Source organism: Rhododendron vialii, chromosome 12a, assembly GCF_030253575.1.
Source record: "Rhododendron vialii isolate Sample 1 chromosome 12a, ASM3025357v1".
Taxonomy (NCBI): domain Eukaryota; kingdom Viridiplantae; phylum Streptophyta; class Magnoliopsida; order Ericales; family Ericaceae; genus Rhododendron; species Rhododendron vialii.
The window spans coordinates 31,346,870-31,368,231 of NC_080568.1; the positions used below are offsets into that span (position 1 = coordinate 31,346,870).

Sequence of the window (21,362 nt, forward strand, 5' to 3'; positions counted from 1 at the left end):
GGATCGGCTATATAAATGTGTTTCTTCCATTAAGCTCTGTCAAAAAATCTTATTTGACAATGCCATGCCATGAGATTGTAAATCCCATGACTTCACCGGATTATCCATTCCAAAGGAGAATAATTTTGTTCACTTTCTTTCAAGAAGGGTGATATTACCCTTCTTGTGATTGGTGGAAATTATGTGGATTCCACCACAAACTAAGAGGCGTTTTCGAAAATGAATAAGTTTTTAGAATGAATTTGTTGCAATCAAGTTATTAGGCGTTTTCAATAGTGAATAAGTTGAGAAATATCAAGTCGTTTCTGATAGTGAATAATTGTAAATTGTTTATGAGTAGAGTTACTGTAGCAAAAACAATTTTTGTTAACAAGTTGTTAGTTTTGGAAAATAACTTGATAAAATGCCAGAACTTATTAACTTGTGTGAACGATATGGTAAAAATGCCTACGTTTTTTTTTGCTTTTTGTTTTTTGAAATGCCCCCTAACTCTTTATTATCAAAAAGTATATTGATTCCGTAAACCATATACAATTTTCACCAATCACATAGAGGATAATGTTTATCATTTTCGAAGAAGAGCGAAAAAAATTAAAATAAGGACGAAAAAATAAGCCATTTGTCTTATTAGGCCTAACGGTTAATAATTCACAATCCCTGGCTTGCTAAAATAATGACACGTGTTGGAGCTCAAGGCATGCAAGATGACCAAAACACCCCTCCAGCCGGAAAAATTTCCTTTTCACTCCCAACCCTATCCTCAATTCGTTCCCAACGTACACCACACAAACCCACAAATTCGTTCCTTACCGACAGTCCACAATCCCTCCTATCCCTGCCACCTTTTTGACTTTCTTTTCGCTTAACTGTTGGGGGGAATCTAATCTGGAAGGAGATCACATTACCCAATTCTAGTCTAGATCTGCAACCATTAATCAACCATAAGACTCCCTTCTACCTCATCAATCCGCTGCGAGCTAGAGAGAGAGAGATGGGTGATATTGCTGTTGATATTTTTTTGGAGACCTTGGAACAGCTTATAACGAACTCCAAGCTCCTTTTAATTCAACTTCAATCTATTGAGATGGAGATAAAGTACCTGAGAGAGTTCCTCAAAGCTACGGAGAAGAAACGCAACGAGCATATAGAAGTGATGAATCTGGTGAGGCAGATCAGAGAGGTGGTACTTGAATCAGAGAACACCGTAGAATTGTTTGTAAGTCGTGCTTACAAGCAGGATGATCTTTCCCTGGACCTCGAAAGTGTCAAAAAGGAGATCAAGACACTTACAGCGAAGGTGAAGCAGATGTACGATGAAAATATGTATGACATTAACGGAACAACTGTCAAAAAACTCAAGCATTCTTGTACCGGATCAAGTGGATCAGGTATTATTGGAACATATTCTCAATATTTCAAAATTAGTAAATTTGAATAGACTTTAGTTTTTGTATGTTTTTAGTTTCAATATTTGCCGTGTTTTACACAACGAAATTGAAGACTATTGAGTAATAAACAATAACGTTCCTAGGAAACTTTCAAAACCCAAATCAGATTAATCGCTAAATTGAAGAGCCTCTAGATTTATCTCCTTGTCAGCCTTATTCGGCAAGGAAACTAAATGAACTAATCGTAAATCAAACAAAAGGAGTTCAACATATTTCATACGAAAAAGTTTACCCACCTGTACTGTACAATTCGCACACTGTTCAGTGATCGATCGGAGCTCGAAAGTTAGTCAGATTAATATAAGTTCATCTATGCTCGTCCAAACTCCAAAGAAAGATGCATTTTTTTCTTTTTCACAACTAAGAATATTTTAACATCAAGCATACCATCCGCATCTGTATACTATATTACTTGGAAAGTTTACTAGTTGACCCCCTAGAAATCCCGACCGAAGGGACGCCACTCCCGTCCGGACGGGATATGCTGATTTTGTTCTGTTCCATTTCTCTTCAAGCCTTGAGCACCCTCGCGATACCGTTAGCTCTCGACTTAGCTCCAAATGTCATCCAACAGCTCCTTGAGTCCTCAAACAAGAAAATGAGTATCAAACTTCAAGTAATATAGTAAGTTGACAGAATAAGAATAATTTAGGAGACGTTAATGGGCACATTTATGCCCCTATCACAGATTCACAAGCATACCCTCCACATCTTTGCATATAAATCAATCCAACTATTCTAGGATTCGTCTCCTGCACAGGGCAATGCAAGACATGACTTGCTGCCTTTTCCTTTTTTTGGTGCATTGCAAATTGATCGTTGTTTTACTATACCAAAAATAAGTAATAAAACGAAACAATTACTACTACTAAAAAGATAGTGGTAAATATTCTAAGGTAAATATTCTAAGTATTGTCCTCTGGGATTACGAAGGCTAAGTCACAATTATTTCAGTTACTTTCTAAATTAATTAAGAAAAGAACTGATTCTTGATTTTGAGAAAACTAAAGAAAGACGCAATTGAATGCAATGAGATTTAACGGAAGAAAATGTCTAGGGTTTCGAATCCACCTAACCCTTTGCAACCTAGATTTATTTTATCGAATGATTTCTTATTTGGATTCACCAGATACTGTTAGGGTTCTCGGGCCCTCCACATATCTCCTAAAAATATTCGTGTGTCATCAAGCGGCATAGAGTATCTTCGCCTAGCACGAATCGTATTACTAGTACCGCTCGTCTTACGATATACTAGCATAATCTATCACAGTCAATTACCACAAATTCAATTATAAACCGTTGCATAAAATGTATTTGATACTGCGGATAACAAACACACAATCACATGGGAAAAATAAAACCAATTCCATACTGATGCCGTCCTATATATATGTACGACCAAAGTGGAAGCCCTAATAAGACCAAATTAACATAGCCCTTGGTAACTACGTGCAAGTCAAGTATACACTGCACGACTAAATTCTCTTCTCCAAGGGGATTAATTTGATACAATCTAGGTCAGTACACCATGGGGAATGATCTAATGCTTTCTTCACCCCTTGTGATTTCTGGCTTTAGTTCTCCGTAATGACATTGTTGCAGCTATTGAATCCAACAGCAAAATAATTTCTTGTCATATACTCCTCAACATAGATATGATATTGGAGGTTTAAGCCTCCAAATACCTACGGCACAAAATCAAGCATAATACTTTTGTTTGATAGGCTCAAGCATAATACTTCAAATGGACTTAGCCAGGATAAGTTAGGAGGAGGCGCTTCTGTGAACAAATCATAATCAAATGTGAGAAGAATGAAAAAAATATTGACAAAAAGTTGTTGATCAATAGAAAAAGATAGTTCATTAATCCACAAACCTTTGGCAAGTGTTACTCAAAATCTATCTTACCAGAGGGAACACTTTTAATTGCAATCAATATTACAACTCAAAAAAGCTAAAATAACACATAGTAAAAAAACTCACCTATGCAAACATTCATAGATGTACAGACTGTTTTGGACACTGTTGTGTGTTCCTAAACTTTAGGGACGAATATTGGCTTGGTTAAGAATCAAAATTTTGTACTGGTCATTGCTCAATGTACCCTTATCGAGTTTTCTTAATAAAAGCTGATAAAAAAAAAACCTTATCATTCATATCATCAACCATAACAATACACAACATGAACCATAATAATGAGTAACATGAACCACAAAAAATATGCAGGCTAATGCTACAATAAACAGTTAATTTAGCATTAATTCAATTGATTTGATACAACCACAATTGTTTTCCTTTTCGGTCGGCAATATTATATCAATCAGACGTACAACTACTTAAATGAGAGTCTTGTGAAATAATTTATTCATAATGGGAATCATGGGATATGGGAAATTGCTCAATTCCAAAACGCAGAAAATTTATTTATTTTATTACCCCTAACTTTTGGCTTGTCCCTTGATCTTTACCTTTCCTTTTATTTCCATCAGGAGGGAGAAACACATCCAAAGTAGTAGAAGAGAAGACGCTGGTCGGTTTCAAGGATGAGATAGAGACATTAATGGGAAAGCTTCATGATAGTGGAGAAGGTGGACGGCTGGAGATTATATCAATCATCGGCGTTGGTGGAGGCGGCAAAACCACGTTGGCCAGAAAAGTGTATGATCATCCTTGGACGTCGCAGAAGTTTGAAATTCGTGCATGGGCTGATGTTTCTCAAGACTATCACAAGACCATGAAGAGTAATTTGTTGATTAGTATGCTGGAATCAGCTTTCCCAGGAAAATATAAAGATTACGGGGAGAGTGGTGAGTATAAGTTGGGAGAAATGGTATATAAATGCTTGCGGGGTAATAAATATCTCATTGTCATGGATGACATATGGGACATTGAGGCTTGGAATGATATCCAAAGATCATTCCCTAAGGAATGCAAGGGGAGTAAAGTGTTGTTAACTAGTCGATTACCTGTTCAACCGGCTAGCGTCCCCTGTGTCTCTCATTGTTTGAATCCCTTATCATTAAGTTGCAGTTGGGAGTTATTACAAAAGAAGGTATTTGTTTTAAAAACAAAATGTTGTGCGTAATATAACTAGAAATAGTGATTAAAGCAAGTGCATCATTATGTTGTTGTCATATGTTTTCAATTTATAATTTCTTTTCAAGTATTTCTATTTTGAAACATTTCTTATTCTTGTCATATAAATTCTTAAAACTCTATTACTTAGATCATGTTGTGTGTAATTACAATTATAGACATCTAATATTGCCCATATATATCTAACAGGTATTTGGGAAGAAACAATGCCCACCGAAGTTGGTGGATATCGGTAACCAAATCGCAGAAAAATGTAAAGGACTACCACTCGCAGTTGTTGCAATAGCTGGCATTCTGGCAATGGAAGACAAGACACTCGACGTGTGGGATAAAGTTGCCAAAAATTTATGTTCAATCATTGCCAAAAACCAAGAGGGTTGCATGGAGATACTAGAACTTAGTTACAATCACCTGCCTCTTCATTTAAAAGCATGTTTTCTTTACATTGGAGGACACCCCGAAGATTCTGAAATCTTTGTACGCGAGTTGATATGGTTATGGATTGCAGAGGGATTTATTCAGCAAATTGATGGGGGGAAAAGCTTGGAGGCCATAGCACAAGATTACTTGATCGGTCTTATTGATAGAAATCTCGTAATGGTAGCTGCGAAAAGTAAATCCCACGGAGGAGTTAAAGCATGCCGTATCCATGATCTTCTGCGTGAATTATGCTTGAAAAAAGCAGAAGAGGATAATTTTCTTGTGCAAAATTACGGGGACGATTCTTTTTCATCTTCTATTACAAATAAGCATCGTCGCCTCTTCATTGGCCGTCACTTCTTTCATAAGCTTCCCCCAAGGCCTTGTGCTAGAAACCTTCGATCTTTTTTGTTCCTCTCCTTGCCAAACTCTTCCCATTCAAGGCTTGAACTATCATATCTATTCAAACCCGGGCCACTTTCAATGCCAATGAAACTGTCATTTTTTATTGAAAACTTCAAACTTCTCAGGGTGTTGCATTTAATCTCCGCTAAAAACATTGGAGATATAAGATATGGAACGGTGTTGCAGTTAATCTCTGATACAAGCCGAGGAGAAATAGGAATAGGAGATCTGGTTCATTTGAGATACTTAGCACTTAGGTTATCAAGAGTACAACCTGTCCATGCAGAGAATTGTTTTCCCTACCTCTCGAACCTAGAAACCCTTAACCTCCATGTTTCATTCCCGGACAAGATTCCGTTGCCTCGCGATATAGTTAAGATGGTTAAGTTGAGGCATCTATATACTAAAAAGGGGAAATTCGAATATCATCATGTTTCTAATTATGATGAAGAGGAGGGGAATATGTTAGAGAGCTTACAGACCTTGCACCAAATGTGTATTTGTAAGCATTGCCTACGTTTTTTGGAAAGGATTCCCAATCTAAGGAAGCTAGGACTTTATGCAGATCGAGATCATTATATTCTCGCCGACCTAGAATTCTTAAAATGCCTTGAGATACTCTGTGTTCACTCCAGAAGCATTAATGGGCTGAAGCTTCCTCCTACTCTTACGCGGCTAACTTTGAAATATACGAGATTGAAGTGGGGGGAGCTGTCAATAATCCTTCAAACCCTGCCGAGCCTTGAGGTTCTCAAATTATACAATGCCTGTGTGGGACCAATTTGGAACATAAGTGAACTTGAGGAGGAGTTCTCTCAACTCAAGTACTTGAGGCTTGAATATCTGGATATCGTGGAGTGGAGTGCTTTCGAATATCAATTTCCGGGACTTGAGGTCTTAGTGATCCAAGATTGCAGAAAACTGGAGCGGATCCTGATTGACTTTGCTAATCTAAACGAACTCCGCGAAATTAGGATTCAGCATTCCAGTCGATATGCAGAGGAATCAGCCAGGGAGATTCAGGAAAAGCAAAGAAATAGAAGAGGAGATGATGATTTCCTAAATATTACGTTCTGGGGTAACTGCTGAGGTGCTCCTTATTAAGTACAGTAACCATCAGGGTGGTAGCCCAGTTGGCACGGGTGATGGGGCTTAAGTGCCTCTCCCTCCACGTGCACTCGGGTTCGAGCCCTTCCAGTTGCAAAAAAATTATATGAGCTGGAGGGACGCGTGGAAGGCCCTGTGCCAGCTGTGCACCTAAGTGGTGCTGTGGTGACGATCTGTCCTCACGGACGGTAGCTTTGGCTCAAACCGGACATTTCACAGCGGGTCGGGAGCCCCTATGGTCACGCCCAAGGGGAGTTGCTACGCCGGTCGCCCTCTCCTACCCTTTTTGATTATCAAAAAAAAAAAAAAAAAAAAGTACAGTAAGTTTTTTTTTTCCTCTTACTGATTAGGGCTAAATTAAATTATCATCATTGGGGTCAGGGGCGATGATGAGTCTGGATCAGAAAGTGGGGGCGTTGGGACGTGGAGGGGATTTTCATTTGGTTTTCCAATTACTGGGTTACTATTAACGGAGGTTCTAGATTTGGGTCTATGAAATCCCTTTTGTGTTTGTACGGATATCTTCTTCTTCTTCTTCTTTTTTAAAGTTGTGTATAACAAGTCTAAAAGGACAGGAATGCAAGTAATCTCTATTACCATCTATCTCTTCTGTGTTATAAAGCACGAGTTGGGTTTTAATCCCACCTTGACTCCCTAAAGGAGGATTGGCTTGTTTTGAGAGCATGTAAGCGACGAAGCCATCTGTGTGAAGTTCAAAAAATGCCCTTGTATGTATGCAGTAAGTGTGTAGGTTTTCTCAGGGCCGGCTCATAAGTTTTGGAGGTCGGAAGCGAACCTTTTGAATGAGGCCACCTTATATTTTTCATACAAAAGTGATCTACAAAGAGTCATAAAAAAAAAAAACCAATACAAAAGATTTACCATTACAAAATAGAAACATATAATTATCCCAAAAAAAATGCAATTATTACAATACCTCAAAATCCATCATTTGAAAATTATTCTTCTCGCACTTTTTGCTGCAAACGCACTGATTAAATCTCCATAGTTAAGCTGCTTTACCAACTCTTTCTCGATAGACAACATAGCCAATCCATTTAATTTTTCTTGTGACATGGTTGACAGAAGATAATTTTTGATCAATTTCAACTTTGAAAAGCTTCTTTCCCCCGATGCAACTGTAACCGGTATAGTCAACAATATTCTGTATGCAATCCATGCATTCGGGAAACAACCATCCAATGTCTTCAAGTAATTCAACACATCAATTGGCTTTCTTTTATCGTTTGGCAAAACATTATTCAAAACTTTTAATTCTGAAAATAAATCTCTCCCACCACTATCAGAAAACTCACCACTTTTCAAGAGATCCTCAAGATTGGCACAAGAGGACATCAAACAATTCAAACCCCACATAATATTATTATATTCATCACCATAAATAGAAAATCCTAAAAATTTTACCAATTAGGTCAACTGGTTAAGATAATAAAAAACTTACTTGGTAAAGGTGGAGAGTTGGAGATAGTAAAGGAGAGGCCTCAAGGAATTCCGTGTGCAAGTATTTTCCGTCCACAGTCGTTGGTTGTTGTCTTCCCTCCCCTTCGACTCCTCAAGCATGAAGCGTTTCTAGTTCCTGCCGTACTTACTCCTTATGATCGGCTATATCTTCTTTTTCTTTTTTGATCTTTTTTGATTGGCTATATCTTTCTTGCTAGATCTTGCCGACCCTTAAGTTATTTTCTTTTTCTTTTTTTTAATGCATTAGTGTTTTTAATGAATAATTTCACAATTTTGGCTTATTTTGTGGCTCCTAAATTTCAATTGGGCCTATTTTATGTAAAGAAGTCTAGTGCAATTTTTTGTGGACCATATATACATACATACATATATATATATTTGGGGGCCCTCGTTTTTAATTTTTTTCGGAGGCCCGAAGCACTCGCTTCCCTCGCCTTGGCTATAAGCCGGCTCTGGGTTTTCTGATGTGTCTGTGTGAAGTTGAATCCCTTTGTTCAAGATTGTTTTGGTCGTTTTGCAGGTAATCAGTGGAGGCTCCTGCGGATTGGGGTGTCTAGATTGTGGTTTGTTTTTTTTTTTCCTTTAATGGGTTTTTAGACTTTTTATGTTTTCCTTCCATATCCTTTTTTCCTTCTTCGGTTTATACTTTGACTTTGTGTGTGGGGGTGCTTTGGTAAAGTCATGCACCAACTCTTTGCTCATCTCCCCCAACGAATCAAAATCAAATTTGATTTCTTTTGTCAAATCTTGAATGGCAAATCTCTCGCTATATCTTTTTAATCATCTCTCTCTCTCTCTCTCTCTCTCTCTCTCTCTCTCTCTCTCTCTCTCTCTATATATATATATATATATATATTTATTGCACACACACATACACAAACAGAGAGAGAACCATGCCGGAGAAGGTGAATAAGACGTGGAGGAAACAAAACAAAGATCAGTCGTGAGATTACTTATGGCGAGGAACTTCGATCATTCTCACAGGGAGAGAGAGAGCCATCGTCTCTGACGAAACAGCTCGGAAGTAGTCCACCGTCTCTGAGAACTCCTCCTTGTACGCAATCGGCACAGCCGGGTTCGGCCCATCGTCTTGCTGGAACGGAGCTCTCTGAACCCGGTTTGAAGAAGGAGTCGGTTGGACGGCTGCAATGGTGGAGGTCGGACAGGCACTGGTTTCGTGGGCATTGGCGTCGTTTGGGGTGGGGGTGGGTGTCTGTGGGTGAGAGGAAGAGATATTGGTGGTGCGGCGACGTTGGTGCTATTCCGGCGTGGGTGTTGGTGGCTCCGGTGGTGGAGAGAGAGAGAGAGAGTGATGTGGAGTGTTGGATTTTGAAGGAAAGAGAGAGAGAGAGATGGGGTTGCAGATGAGGAGAGTAAAGTTAGAGAGAGATAAGAGTGTCAAGTCATTTTTGGTCAATATGAATTCTAGAAGCAACATTGTTATTTACTTGAGGGAATGGGTTAAATAATTTGAGATGTGGTAGTAAATAATTTGATTGCCTGTTCCGGGCTCAAAAAATTATCAGAATTGTCCATTTTGTTGAGTTTGTTGAGAACATCAAATCTGCAAAAATTCATGTCGATCGGATGGGTAACATTTATCTTGGGAAAAAAATGTGCACACTGGAGAGCACCCATTTGCTTTAAGATAAGGCTCCGTTCCGGAACGTAAAATAAGTACTTATTTTTTAAGAAGGCAATTTCAAGCTCAAAAATAATGTATTTACATAAATAATTTTCTTACCAATATGGATCTTGTTTAATAGATTTCATCAAGATCTTTAATACGGTGCAAAAAAAATTAAAAAATTATTTTTCATTTACATTATTTTTGAGTTTGAAAATATGAAATAAACTACTTATTTTTTAAGAAGGTTTCTGGAACGGGGCCTTATGTGTTTGAATCTTTGGATCAAGTATTAATTGGTATCTGATCATCGTGAATTTTTGAATGGTTAAGTTCTTAACAAGCTCGAAAAAATGGACTGATAATTTTTTTGGGCCCAGGAAAGGCCTGAAGATCCACACTGAAATGGATTGGATGGTATCACCCACTGGACTGGACCTCAACCCCATACGAACACCTCCACCGCTTCTTCTTCTGCCCAAATTTTTACCAATAAAAAAGTAATAATAAAGGTAAAAAAAGAAAATGGCCAAGAGAATAATGTAATCAGGTCGACATGGCTGATTACCTGGATAAAAAATTGACGGTATTTTTTTTAATAAATTTGAAAGAATGTGGGTACATTTTTAATTAGGAGCAGGAGAACACAATCAATTCAATCCTAGCCGTTGCAATAAAATTAAGAATACAAAAAGTTATGAAGTACTATTATAGTATGAAAGATTTGTTAGAGTGCATAAAAAGTGGTTATTTCTCAAAATACTTGGATAAAGTAAAAAAAAATTACTTTTTCGATTTCTCTTGTCGAAACGAATCAATAACTTACAAAAGTTTGGCACAAAACTAATAAATGCGGAAAAAATTCAACTAAGGACAAAATTTTTAAATTTAAATTAAGGTCAAAAGAATGTAGCCTAATTTTTGTCCGTATCTCATTTGTATTTTTCATTCTTTGACATAGCCCCCCCCCCCCCCCCCCCCCCCCCCCAAAAAAAAAAAAAAAAAAAAACAAAAAAAGAAAAAGAAAAAGAAAAGCAAAATGCACCCAAATTTGGTGAGAGAAAGGGGTTTCGGGGGTGCTGTAGTGCACTCCCGCACTACACGTGTAGTGCGACCAATTTGGCCGTCCATATCGGCAATGAATGACTCGGATTTTTATCCGAATAATGGACGCCTAGAATTTGTAGAAACTCGTATTAAATTCAAACCGTTCGCACCGAGATAGACAGTCGGATCGGTCGCACTACACGGTGTAGTGCGGCAGGTGCACTACACACCGAGATAGACAGTCGGATCGGTCGCACTACACGGTGTAGTGCGGCAGGTGCACTACAGCCCTCCCCATTCCGAAAGAAAGGGGTTTCTAGAAGATATAATGTGAAAGTTCTCTTTGTTAGGATAGAAAATGGGGGCCGGACAAACGAAATGGGGTGACCGGTTGAGAAAGTTGCATTCGAGAATCTTGATTTTTGGGTGAGTGAGCACATCCGAGCCGTTAGAAAATGTAATTGATTGCTCGGATTGAAAATGTACCGAACGAACTAAAAAGAAGAGAAAATAGTGTTTCGATTTGAGCCGTCAATTGCATTGTGCTGCACTAATATCACGTGGTTTCAGATTTGTAACCAAAAAGTCCTCCGGGTTGAAAGAGCAGTCTATGTACCTTGTTCCAGAAATTGTCTTAAAAAATAAGTATTTATTTTCAATTTTGCAAGCTTAAAAATAATGTGCTTACAAAAATAATCTTTAAATTTTAATCGCATGGCCTGTACGAGTTTGAAAGAAGTCCTTACGAATATCGAACTGAGCTTATTTTTTACAAGAACTCAAAAAAAATGGTTTAAAGAATAACTTGCGGTTTGAATTTTTTTGTGAGTCCAAAATTAGCACCACAAAATATCAACATCAAGCCCATTCAACACATGTTGATCACGGCCAAAATACATTCCATGAAGGCATTGATAAAATCAACTCTTAGTATTTGTCTTGAGAATAGGCCATTTATTGACTTACTCGACAACCTTTTTGATTTGTGGCCACATTTTTGTATGTGTTGAGAATAGGCCATTTCTACTCGACAGCCCTTTTTGGCTATCTCTTGAGAATAGGCCATTCTTGTTGTCGATTTTGAACACCTTCGGCCGATAAGGGACATGCAATGCTTATGATTTTGGGCACTACTTGTGTTCTTAAAGGCATTTATCGTTGAATGGTTTTCAACTGTTCTAAAAGAGACCATGGTTCATTGTTGGCGACCAGAAAGTTTTGAAAGGTCTTGTTGGCATCTATATATATCTGCTTCATCCAAATTTTAGTAAGGATGATTGAAATGAGAAATAGCAGTCATTTGATATCGAGTTTGCATGGGGAGCAAACTCATCTTTAGAAGAGCCAATTAATTATAGTACAAAAGTTTGAAACTCAAAGCGAGTCGAGTCGTGAAAATAATTTGACTAGAATTTTAAACTACCAGTGTGCTCTGTGATTTCTTTTTATGGCGTGGCCATTTGGCAGTGAATCACGCTAATTGTTTACACCATCTGTGACCATTTGGTCATGAGTAACAAGTGTTTTTTTTGGGGTAAGGGTGAATGACAAGTGTTAGCACCACAAATACATGTGGAAGGCCTTGATCATAAGGGCTTTGAATGCTTTACAAATGCAAATGGATTTGGTCCATTTTTCGATTATAATCATCCATCTGACCATGCATGTCGGCATATATATGGCTATTTTTTTAAAACTAACGTGTTCTTTCGACAGACAAAAAAAAATAAAAATGTGTGTTCTGTTGAAAAGAGAAATTTTTTAAGAAAGAAAGTGAAATGTCAGCATCTAATGTACGTGATCTTCTCCATAAACATCTGAGATGTGTTGTACGCATGGCTATTTACATGGAGGGAGCCAATCTAATGGTTTCCCCATTTGGTTAATTTGAAGCCATCTCTCCATAGAAGGAATTTATTTTGGCCTCCAAACAAAACCTAGAGCCAGTCGATATTTAGCAATTGAAATGGTTTTGATTGCCTTTTACTGCCGACAATGAATTTGGGGGCAGAAATTCATTTTTAGAAGAGCCAATTATAAAACTTAAATGGCTCGAAAGTTCGAAACTCAAAGCAAGTCGAATCATGAAAATAATCGTTCGACTAGAGTTTTTTCATTTTAGACCATGGACGGTCGAAGTAGAAAGTGATCCCTCCCCTACATCTATACTTGTTAAGAATGGTGAAAACTTAACTATGGAGTTTGAGTTCATGCCAATCATGGCTGTGAATTATGAATAAATATGAAATTTAGTCATCATTCATATGTTAAGAGGGAAAACATAGCCTTATATGGAAGGCTTGCAGTTTTATTTGCTCGAAGACTAGGCATTGGAAGGCTTTGGCAGAAAAGATTATGCATGCTTCGCCAGAATGGATTGATTGCCACGTTATTTTTAATGCCTTGCACCAGGAAATTGGATAAATGATTAAATTGTAAGGCAATTGGGTCAATTGATTTGTTTCCCCTTATTCGTTGGTCTTTGTTGCCTGTAATGATCTTGGGAGACATCAAATCCTACCGGAGGTGGTTAGGAACAAATGGGATACCCCTCGACAAGGATTGTAGTTTAAGGGAAATTATCGACAGATGCATGCCACCATGTTATTCGCGACAATGGTTTTTTAGCCTTGAAGGTTTTATTGTATCAGTTGAAAAGTGAAAAAGTTGATGTAAAACTTATCTAAAACTCTTCGACAGAGGGGTATTAATAAAAAAATACTGTAAGAATAATAAGTGATTTTAATCACCAATGTGGGCTCTGAAATGGGCCCCACAAAAGATCAATAAATTGTTAATCTAAGAATGAGTGTTTGAACGCTCAATTTTAGATTATTAGTTGGTTATTTTTTGCGGGGCTCATTTTGGGTTCCACAAAAATGAATCAAACCGCTCATTTGTTTTAAAATATTTTTCGTTAGTTCTTAGAAAAATTAGTTCAATCGGATACTGGTAGGGGCTTTTTCAGAATTCATAGGGCCCCTATGAATTTTGAAAAAGCCATAACAGATATTAGATTAAACTAATTTTTTATAAGAACCCATAATAAATATTTTAACAATCAATTGCAATTTGAATAATTTTTTGGGAACCCAAAATGGGCTCACAAAATTATCAATCATTATGCCCATTTATTGGATACCAAACAGGGATCAAGGGGAAATGCTAGAAGCAAGCACAAGGTAAAGCACATGAAAAATGAGCCAAAACGGTTGTGTTTTGAGGCTTGGGTACATTGGGTAGGGCTTGCTTGTCAAGTGGGTTGGGCTGGCATGGCATGGGCACATCATGTTTGAATGTGGCACGGCACGGCATAGGCATGGTTGTGGTCCTGGCACGGTTGAAGTGGGCACATGGACGGGCATGAGCGCTGAAGGGGGCGGGTACGCCAAGGAAATTGGCTTGGTATGTCACGTCACGACACGTCGCGATCTTAGCCGGGCATGCCATGGAACAAAAGTGGGACGGGCATGGCATGACATGACACGGTTCTAGCCAGGCATGGCACGACACGGTTCTAACCAAGCACGGCACGAAATGGAAAAACAAATAATAATTGTAATTTTATTAAATAAATTGACTTGCCATGAGTCCATGACTCGTATTCTCGTAATGTCATTTAATTAAGGTAAAAAAAATGACTCGCTATGTAAAATTATGAAATACCGCAAGTACATTTCGTTTTATCTTAAGACGATTTAAAAACAAATTATCAATTTTTATTGAATGAAATTATTTTGGTTTATTTTAAACTTGGTCAGTAGGGTTTTGTGAAATTCCGACGTACCCAAAAAAAAAAAGGGGGTTTTGTTTGTAAATTTGACATTATAAAAAAAAAGTGTTGGAATGGGTCACATAAAAATTTAATATCCTAATGGGTCATGTGACTCATGTTGCTTTCTTTTTTTGAATTAGTGGAAAAAATACAAATTTTATGGGGATCTATCCAAAATTTTAGAGGGTGAGAGATAAATGAGTTTTAGAGAAATAGATAAAAAAAATTAAGTAATCAAAAAAAAAAGTGGCAACACGCCACTACAATAATTATAAAAAAGAGAGAGTGAGGAACAAATGGGGCTGGGGAAAATCGAACCCCAGCTGATCCAGCTGATCACTTTAGTGGCAACACACCTTACCACCATACCCCTGCATGAAGATATATTTCTCTCTTCACATACCTTTTAATTACCCTTTTTCTATGTAATTTTTTTTTTTGAGAAAAATAAGAAAAAAATTAGTTTCAGAAAAAACTTTGTGTGGTTCGAACCCAAGAGGCCAGGATCCCCACAACACGATAAAGTAAACAGGCCAGCATGTCACGCTTAAAAAATGGCACAATTAAGTAAACGGGCCAGCATGACACGGTGCAAAGCACGGTTGGCACAAAAGATAAATGGCCTAGCCAATTTGACACGTATAATGGGCATGACATGGCACGGGACGACACGACACAATTAAAAACGGGCACGACACGACTAAAAACGGAATGACATGGCACAACACAACCAAGTAAACCGTAAACGGGCCGACACGATTGAAAAATGGCACGACACGGCATCACATGATCAAGTAAACGGGCCGGCGCGACACGATTGAAAAACAGTACTATACGACACGACACGATTTAAGTAAATCGGACCGACACAGCACGGCACAAAGCACGATTGACACGAAGCTAAACGGGCCAGGCCGGCACGACACGACCCATTTGACGCCTCTAGACTGCTGCCTCATAGCCACATCAGAGCCCCCGAGGTCAAATGCATGTAATTGGGTGTTTTTTTGGGTCCTATATCATTACCTGTCTTTTTTTGCATTTGGATTGCCTTCCTTTGTTTTGTTCCCTTCCTCTCTCTACACTTTCCATACCCAATTGGCCCAATTCTGCCCACCACCATTACCAGCTTCTAAACCGTAAAATTCTTTTGAAAAAATGTCGCCATTACCACCTTCTTGTATCATAAAATACAAATGTATACATTTCTGTCATTGTAAAAAAAATGGTTCGTGTGCTTTTCCAATTCCCACATCTAAACACTTTTCTTTCAATTTTGTACCTATTCATTTTTTACGACTCCAACTCGGAGACAAAAAAAAAGAAGAAAAGAAGCTGTGAATTCCTTTTGAAAAAATTAACGTACGACAAATAAATTGGTAAAATGGTTGTTTAACTTTTTTTTTATAAAAAATACAAAGAAAAAACACTTTCCAAAAATCGGTCACACTCTCTCTTAAATTTTATATGTTTGTAATTGTATAATTTCTTTTGGTTAAAAGACCAAAAACAAGGTATGGAAATGCGTGGGATTCAATGCATTTTGGAAACAAACACTCCACACTTTTGTCTTCCATTATCTTTGTTTGGCTAACAATTTATTGATGATTTTGTAGAGCCCACTTTGGATCTCAAAAAAATTATACAAATCGCAAGTTATTCTTTAAATAATTTTTTTAAAGAGGTTTGTAAAAAAAATCTCTTTAAAAAAAATTAGCTTAAGCCGATATTTGTAAGGGATTTTCCATAATGCATAGGGGCCGTACAATACAAATTCTGATGATTTTGTGGGGCCCATCTTGGATCAAAAAATTAATTCAAACTGCAAGTTATTCTTGATTTTTTTAAGAGTTCGTAATTAGCTGAAACCGATATTCGTTAAGGTTTTCTCAGTATTCGTAGGAGCTCTTTCAAAATTAGTAGGGCCTTTCAGAATTCATGGGGCCGCTAAATTTTTTGAAAAAATGCTTACGAATATCGGATTGAGCTAATTTATTACAAGAACTCTTAATAAAAATATTAACAGAATAACTTGTGATTTGAATATTTTTTGGGGATCCGAAATAGGCCCCACAAAATCGTCAACAAATCGTTAATCTATTTCTTTCTTTAATTCGGCTAACAATTATCGTCTTCCCTTATCTTTGTTTGGCTCAACTATTAGTTCATAAAAGTTAGAATTACAGGCTGTAACCAGAGGCCCCTCCACAATTATTTTTGACCAACCCACAAATTTCTTTTCTTTTTTCTTCAAAATGTACAAGTTGTCTAACCGGACAATATAACCTCATAGCCTATTGCCTTCCTATTAGGGTAACAACCAGCATCATTGCGGGCCTAAGCACTAGGCAATCAAGGCTTGTTTTTAGGACCTCAAATTCTAAGGGGTGGTTTGGCATTTTAATAGAGCCAGAAAGTTTTTTTTTTCCTTATTCAAAAAATAAAAAATCAAATTTGTTAGTTTTTATCAATTTTTTGAGGAGTATTCTTATTCATGACAAGACGAATTTTAAAAAATAAAAAATTATGAATAAAATATAATTTTTTAAATAAAGAAAAAAAGGCAATAAATCAATGTTTTTGTCTATACTCCAAAAAATGGGATTTTGTTCATAATTTTTACTTTTTAGATTCCTCTCGTCATGAAGAAGTAACAATCCAAAAAAAAATCGACGAAAAACTAACAAATGCGATTTTTTTAATAAAGACAAAATAAACTTCCTTCCTTAATTAAAATGCCAAGCGACCCCTAAGAGTCAAGCCGGATCTCGTCAATGGTAGGTTGTGGGGCGGAGAAACCATAAAGGTCATATTGAGAGAGAGTGCATTTTGGGGGAAGTCTAAATGAGTCGATCCAGTCTAATTCTAAACCATCATGAACAAAATTCGATATTTAGGCCGATGTGGGATATAACACCTAGAAGATTGTGATATCTCGTTCGAGTATTTTACTGATTTGAGTGGATATGACGAGTTTGGTGGGTTTATGTACATGTTTGAGGTAATATAAAAAAGGAAAAGACAGAATAAGGTACATGTGCATGCAAATTAGGCAAAGCATGTGGGTTTTGTTTGTATCTATAAATGTGTGGCATAAAAGACAAAAAGAAAGAGGGAAAAATAATGAAAACAGTTGGGGAGGACAAGTGTCAATTGGGAAATACAATATTTGGTGACTGGTCGGTTCATATTTAATAGAAGGAAGCAGGAGATGTTCGGTCACGGGGGAGGGAAGCCGTGGGGGGTTTTGGTTGAGAAAGAGACAAAAGGAAAACGTAAATTAAGTGAGAGAGTGAGAGGGAGAGAGATGTGGGGGGTATCAATAGTAAGGGAAGGAAAAATGGTGATAAGTAAATAAGAATCCCGGGGGGGGGGGGGGGGGGGGGGGGGGGGGGGGGGGGGGGGTGGTGGGTTACTTTGGCCAGTAGAGACATGAGTTGGAAAAGGTATGTGAAGGTGGATCTAAAATTTTATGTAAACATTTAAGGAAGTGGTTGATGGTTTTTCAATAATTATTTATTTGTGAATATTGGGTTGTTGGTGTAAAGAATTTGGTTTGGTGGGGTCAGATAGGTTGAGGTACTTGAGGATTCGGGTTGTTACAATGGAAATTACAAATCATGAATCGTAGTTTGTTGTTGTTAATGAAGTGTGTTCTTCTCTTTGTAGTGGATTGGGTAGCGATAAATCAAATGATTCAGTTAATAGCTAGCAAGAGAGCTTATTTGAGAAGCTAAAAGAACAAGTGGTTGATTTTATATGTTTTATGAAAAAAGATAATAAAGTGTGATTGTTGATCAGTGAAATTCTAGATTGTTGCTCTCACTTAAATTTGATTAGTGAGTGTGATGAAATAGTTGGCTTCAATCTCCGGAGAAAACTATTAAGGCTTATTTTATAAGCATACGATAAATTCTCCAATACTTAGAGAAAAAATTATGTTTGAAATTTTATGTCAGCTAATTTTTTTCCCCCTCTACCATTGGGTTTAATTGGTGGGTGGTGCTAAATGTTATAAAGCTAGCTGTAACACTTGAGAAAGTTAACCGGTTAAAAGATTTGGTGACATCTCATTTTCCTAGAAAAAAAATAGTGTCACAAATATGAGTGTGACGAGCCCCACATGAAAAAATTGGTAGAGGGAAAGACTTTTAAAAATTGTCTACGCTAACCCCTTCAGCTTAATGGTCTTTTTGACAGAAAGGTGTCGATTGATTAACGGTTAAAGTTGTGGGGGTTTGTATGGACGATTTTAAATGTTAGGGGGTCTCCGTAGGAAAAAGTGATAATTGAAGGGGTCCCGTGTACTTTCACCATTATACGGAGTATATTGGAAGGAGCTATGGTCAGCACCTACTCTGGGTAAGATTAAACATTTTATTGAAAGTGTTTTCACAATATTGTTCCAGTAAAGGAGGTGATGTTTCGCAAAAAGTTGATTGCTAATCCACTATGTCCAGTTTGCTGGGAAGAGATTTGTGGACCCGTCTGCGAGCAAATGATCTCTTTGAAAGGAATGAAAGTGATACGTTTGAATGAAAAAGCTGAACGCACATGCAGACCATAAAAGCCAGATTCATATCAAATACATTCATGAGCATTCTGCGCATCCAATACACCGGTGCTCTGCATAGATCTACAACCAATCCTCATCTGCCACTAATAGTTTTTAAACTGAAAATATTGATTAATTTATTTCCCACTTTTAGCTGATCTTCTGCCTTTTGGAACAAAACAAAAAGATTTACACATCGAAAATTTATAGCCATTTCACACATTATGTTCTTACCTCTAAACATGATTAAAGGTTGGGTTGGAGAGTTATCAGTTAATACCAACTTTCAACAAAAGCTTACATTGCAGGTTTTACAATCTAGATCAAGGCCTAATATATCAAGATGAGTTGTAGGAGAGCCTTACATTAAGGAAGTGTTATTTATCGCATCGCACTAGTGTTCATCAAAGGACCACATGCAATTTGCCTTTGTCCATTTTGAACCGTGGTCTAGTTTTTGTTTATTGCCATATATAGCTGATTTGTCATTCGATTCCATGCGTCCATTCAATAGATAAGCAAAGGATCTATGCACATCACAACACATTTTTCATCTATCTCTCTTCACTCAATATCCAAAAAAAACTCCCTCAAAATCTAAACCGAACAAAGTCTTAAGTCTTAGGCCTTGCCCCTTTCCCTCGAATTATTTGTGTACTACGTTTTTGTTTATTTGTTTCAAAAAAATTTTTGCATTTGTTATTTTTTCATCAATTTTTTGTGGATTATTGCTCATCATGATGAGAGGAATTTAGAAAGTAAAAAATTACATTCGAAACCCCAATTTTTTTGAATAAAGACGAATACAAGCCAATAAGCTGCTTATTTTCGTCTTTATTTAAAAAATTGGGTTTCTATATCTATACCGAACACTAGAGTCTTGTCCGTTCGATGAACGGAAACGGAAAAAAATATTAGTGAGAACTTTTTCCTATTGCTTGTGCGTCAGTACGTGGGTCGGCATGTATCTCTTCGATTGTTTCATGGGATTTATGCTTCGTTCGCTCCGATATAAGAGATAACGCCCCAAGCGTAGGGCCTAATACGTCAGTTGAAGCATGATAATCCGGAAATCCGGGATCGTACCCAAGGGAATAATTAATACGGCTTTGCTGGATTTGTAGATGCAAGTAAGGGCTTTCGGCTTTTAGACAGCCAACTTGGTTTTACGTGCGTAGTGAAAATTAAAAGGGGCTAAATTGAAAAACGAATAAACTAAGATAAAAGGCAGGTTAGGTCTAGGAATTACTAACACTCACGACTCAAGTTAAACTGCATTTCTTACCCAAATATGCAATTTAGGATACACAATTAAGATTCCCGAATCGGAAAATAGAATGGTTCGATCACCAAGTTAGCTCTAGAATTTATTTAGCAAATGCCTCGTGCGTCAGAGCTCCAAGTATCATGTGTGGTAGGTAGGCGATGCTCCTACCTACACATGATCAAGGAGATTAACACCTTAGCGATTTGACAAATAAACCCGAACCCCACATCAATGATCGAAACCAAAGGTTTAAACTTTATGGAGAAAAATGCAATTATACTTGAACCATGAGGTGCTAATCACCTCATGACCTAACCTTGGTAAACTACTCGCACATATCTAGAGAGATAAGAGCAAGTGAAAATCTACTTAACATAATGAAATAACAAGACTTGAAATAAACTAGAGATTACGATAGATCGGGAGTAAAGAAACAACTTTAATTAAAGCGACAATATCAAAAACTAACAACTAAAGGCAGAAATTAAAATATTCAAAGCTAAAAATAAAGAACACTCAAGAACAATGCAAAGAGATTCAAAATCTATTCTAGATCTAAAAGTTGTACTACTCAATCTATTCTACTTGTTTGTACAAAATGACGTCACAAGCTTTTATACTCCGGGGATCCACGCACAGAATATTTCGTGAGATGCTCTGAAGATTCGCCCCTAAGGCCCTCGGCATTGATGGAGAAGGGTATAGACTGTTTTGCTAAAGGCCTCGGCATCGATGGACTATCAAACTTTACATCGATGCCGAGTGGCTTAGTACTTGACTTCTACGAACCTCGGCATCGATGGATCATTTCCCTTTACATCGATGCCGAACCCCATTGCTCCAGCACTTGGTCTGTTCCTCTGCCTTGCTTTGCCTTGGCACTTCTAGCCGTCGGGTCACTTCTGCCTGAGCTGTTTTGCTTCTGCCTTGGCTGGGTCATGCCTTAGCCTTAAAAATTCATTTATTTGGCAATTTACCTACAAAACAGAACTAGAACATTCTACAAGCAAACATTGTTAACAATAACTAATTAGTACTTAAATTGAACTAAAACTAGACACTAGCGTACTCTATATTACATTCTCGGGTGTTTATCACACCCCCCAACTTAAGGTTTGCTAGTCCCTTGCGAA

General features: G+C 37.5%; 1 protein-coding gene across 2 annotated transcripts in view; it reads left to right on the plus strand.

The window, feature by feature from the left end:
- The first annotated feature begins 221 nt into the window (after positions 1-221).
- LOC131312049 (putative late blight resistance protein homolog R1B-16) overlaps positions 222-21,362 on the plus strand; it is a 104,773-nt gene continuing 83,632 nt past the window's right edge. The window contains exons 1-3 of one of the 2 annotated variants that reach the window (XM_058339769.1): positions 222-1,388; positions 3,938-4,500; positions 4,734-7,079. In XM_058339769.1, coding sequence (XP_058195752.1) covers positions 992-1,388; positions 3,938-4,500; positions 4,734-6,458 — 2,685 coding nt within the window. In that variant the 5' untranslated portion in view covers positions 222-991 and the 3' untranslated portion in view covers positions 6,459-7,079. Of the gene's footprint in view, positions 1,389-3,937; positions 4,501-4,733; positions 7,080-21,362 lie in introns of those variants that run through there. The other variant, XM_058339768.1, reaches the window with a different exon arrangement.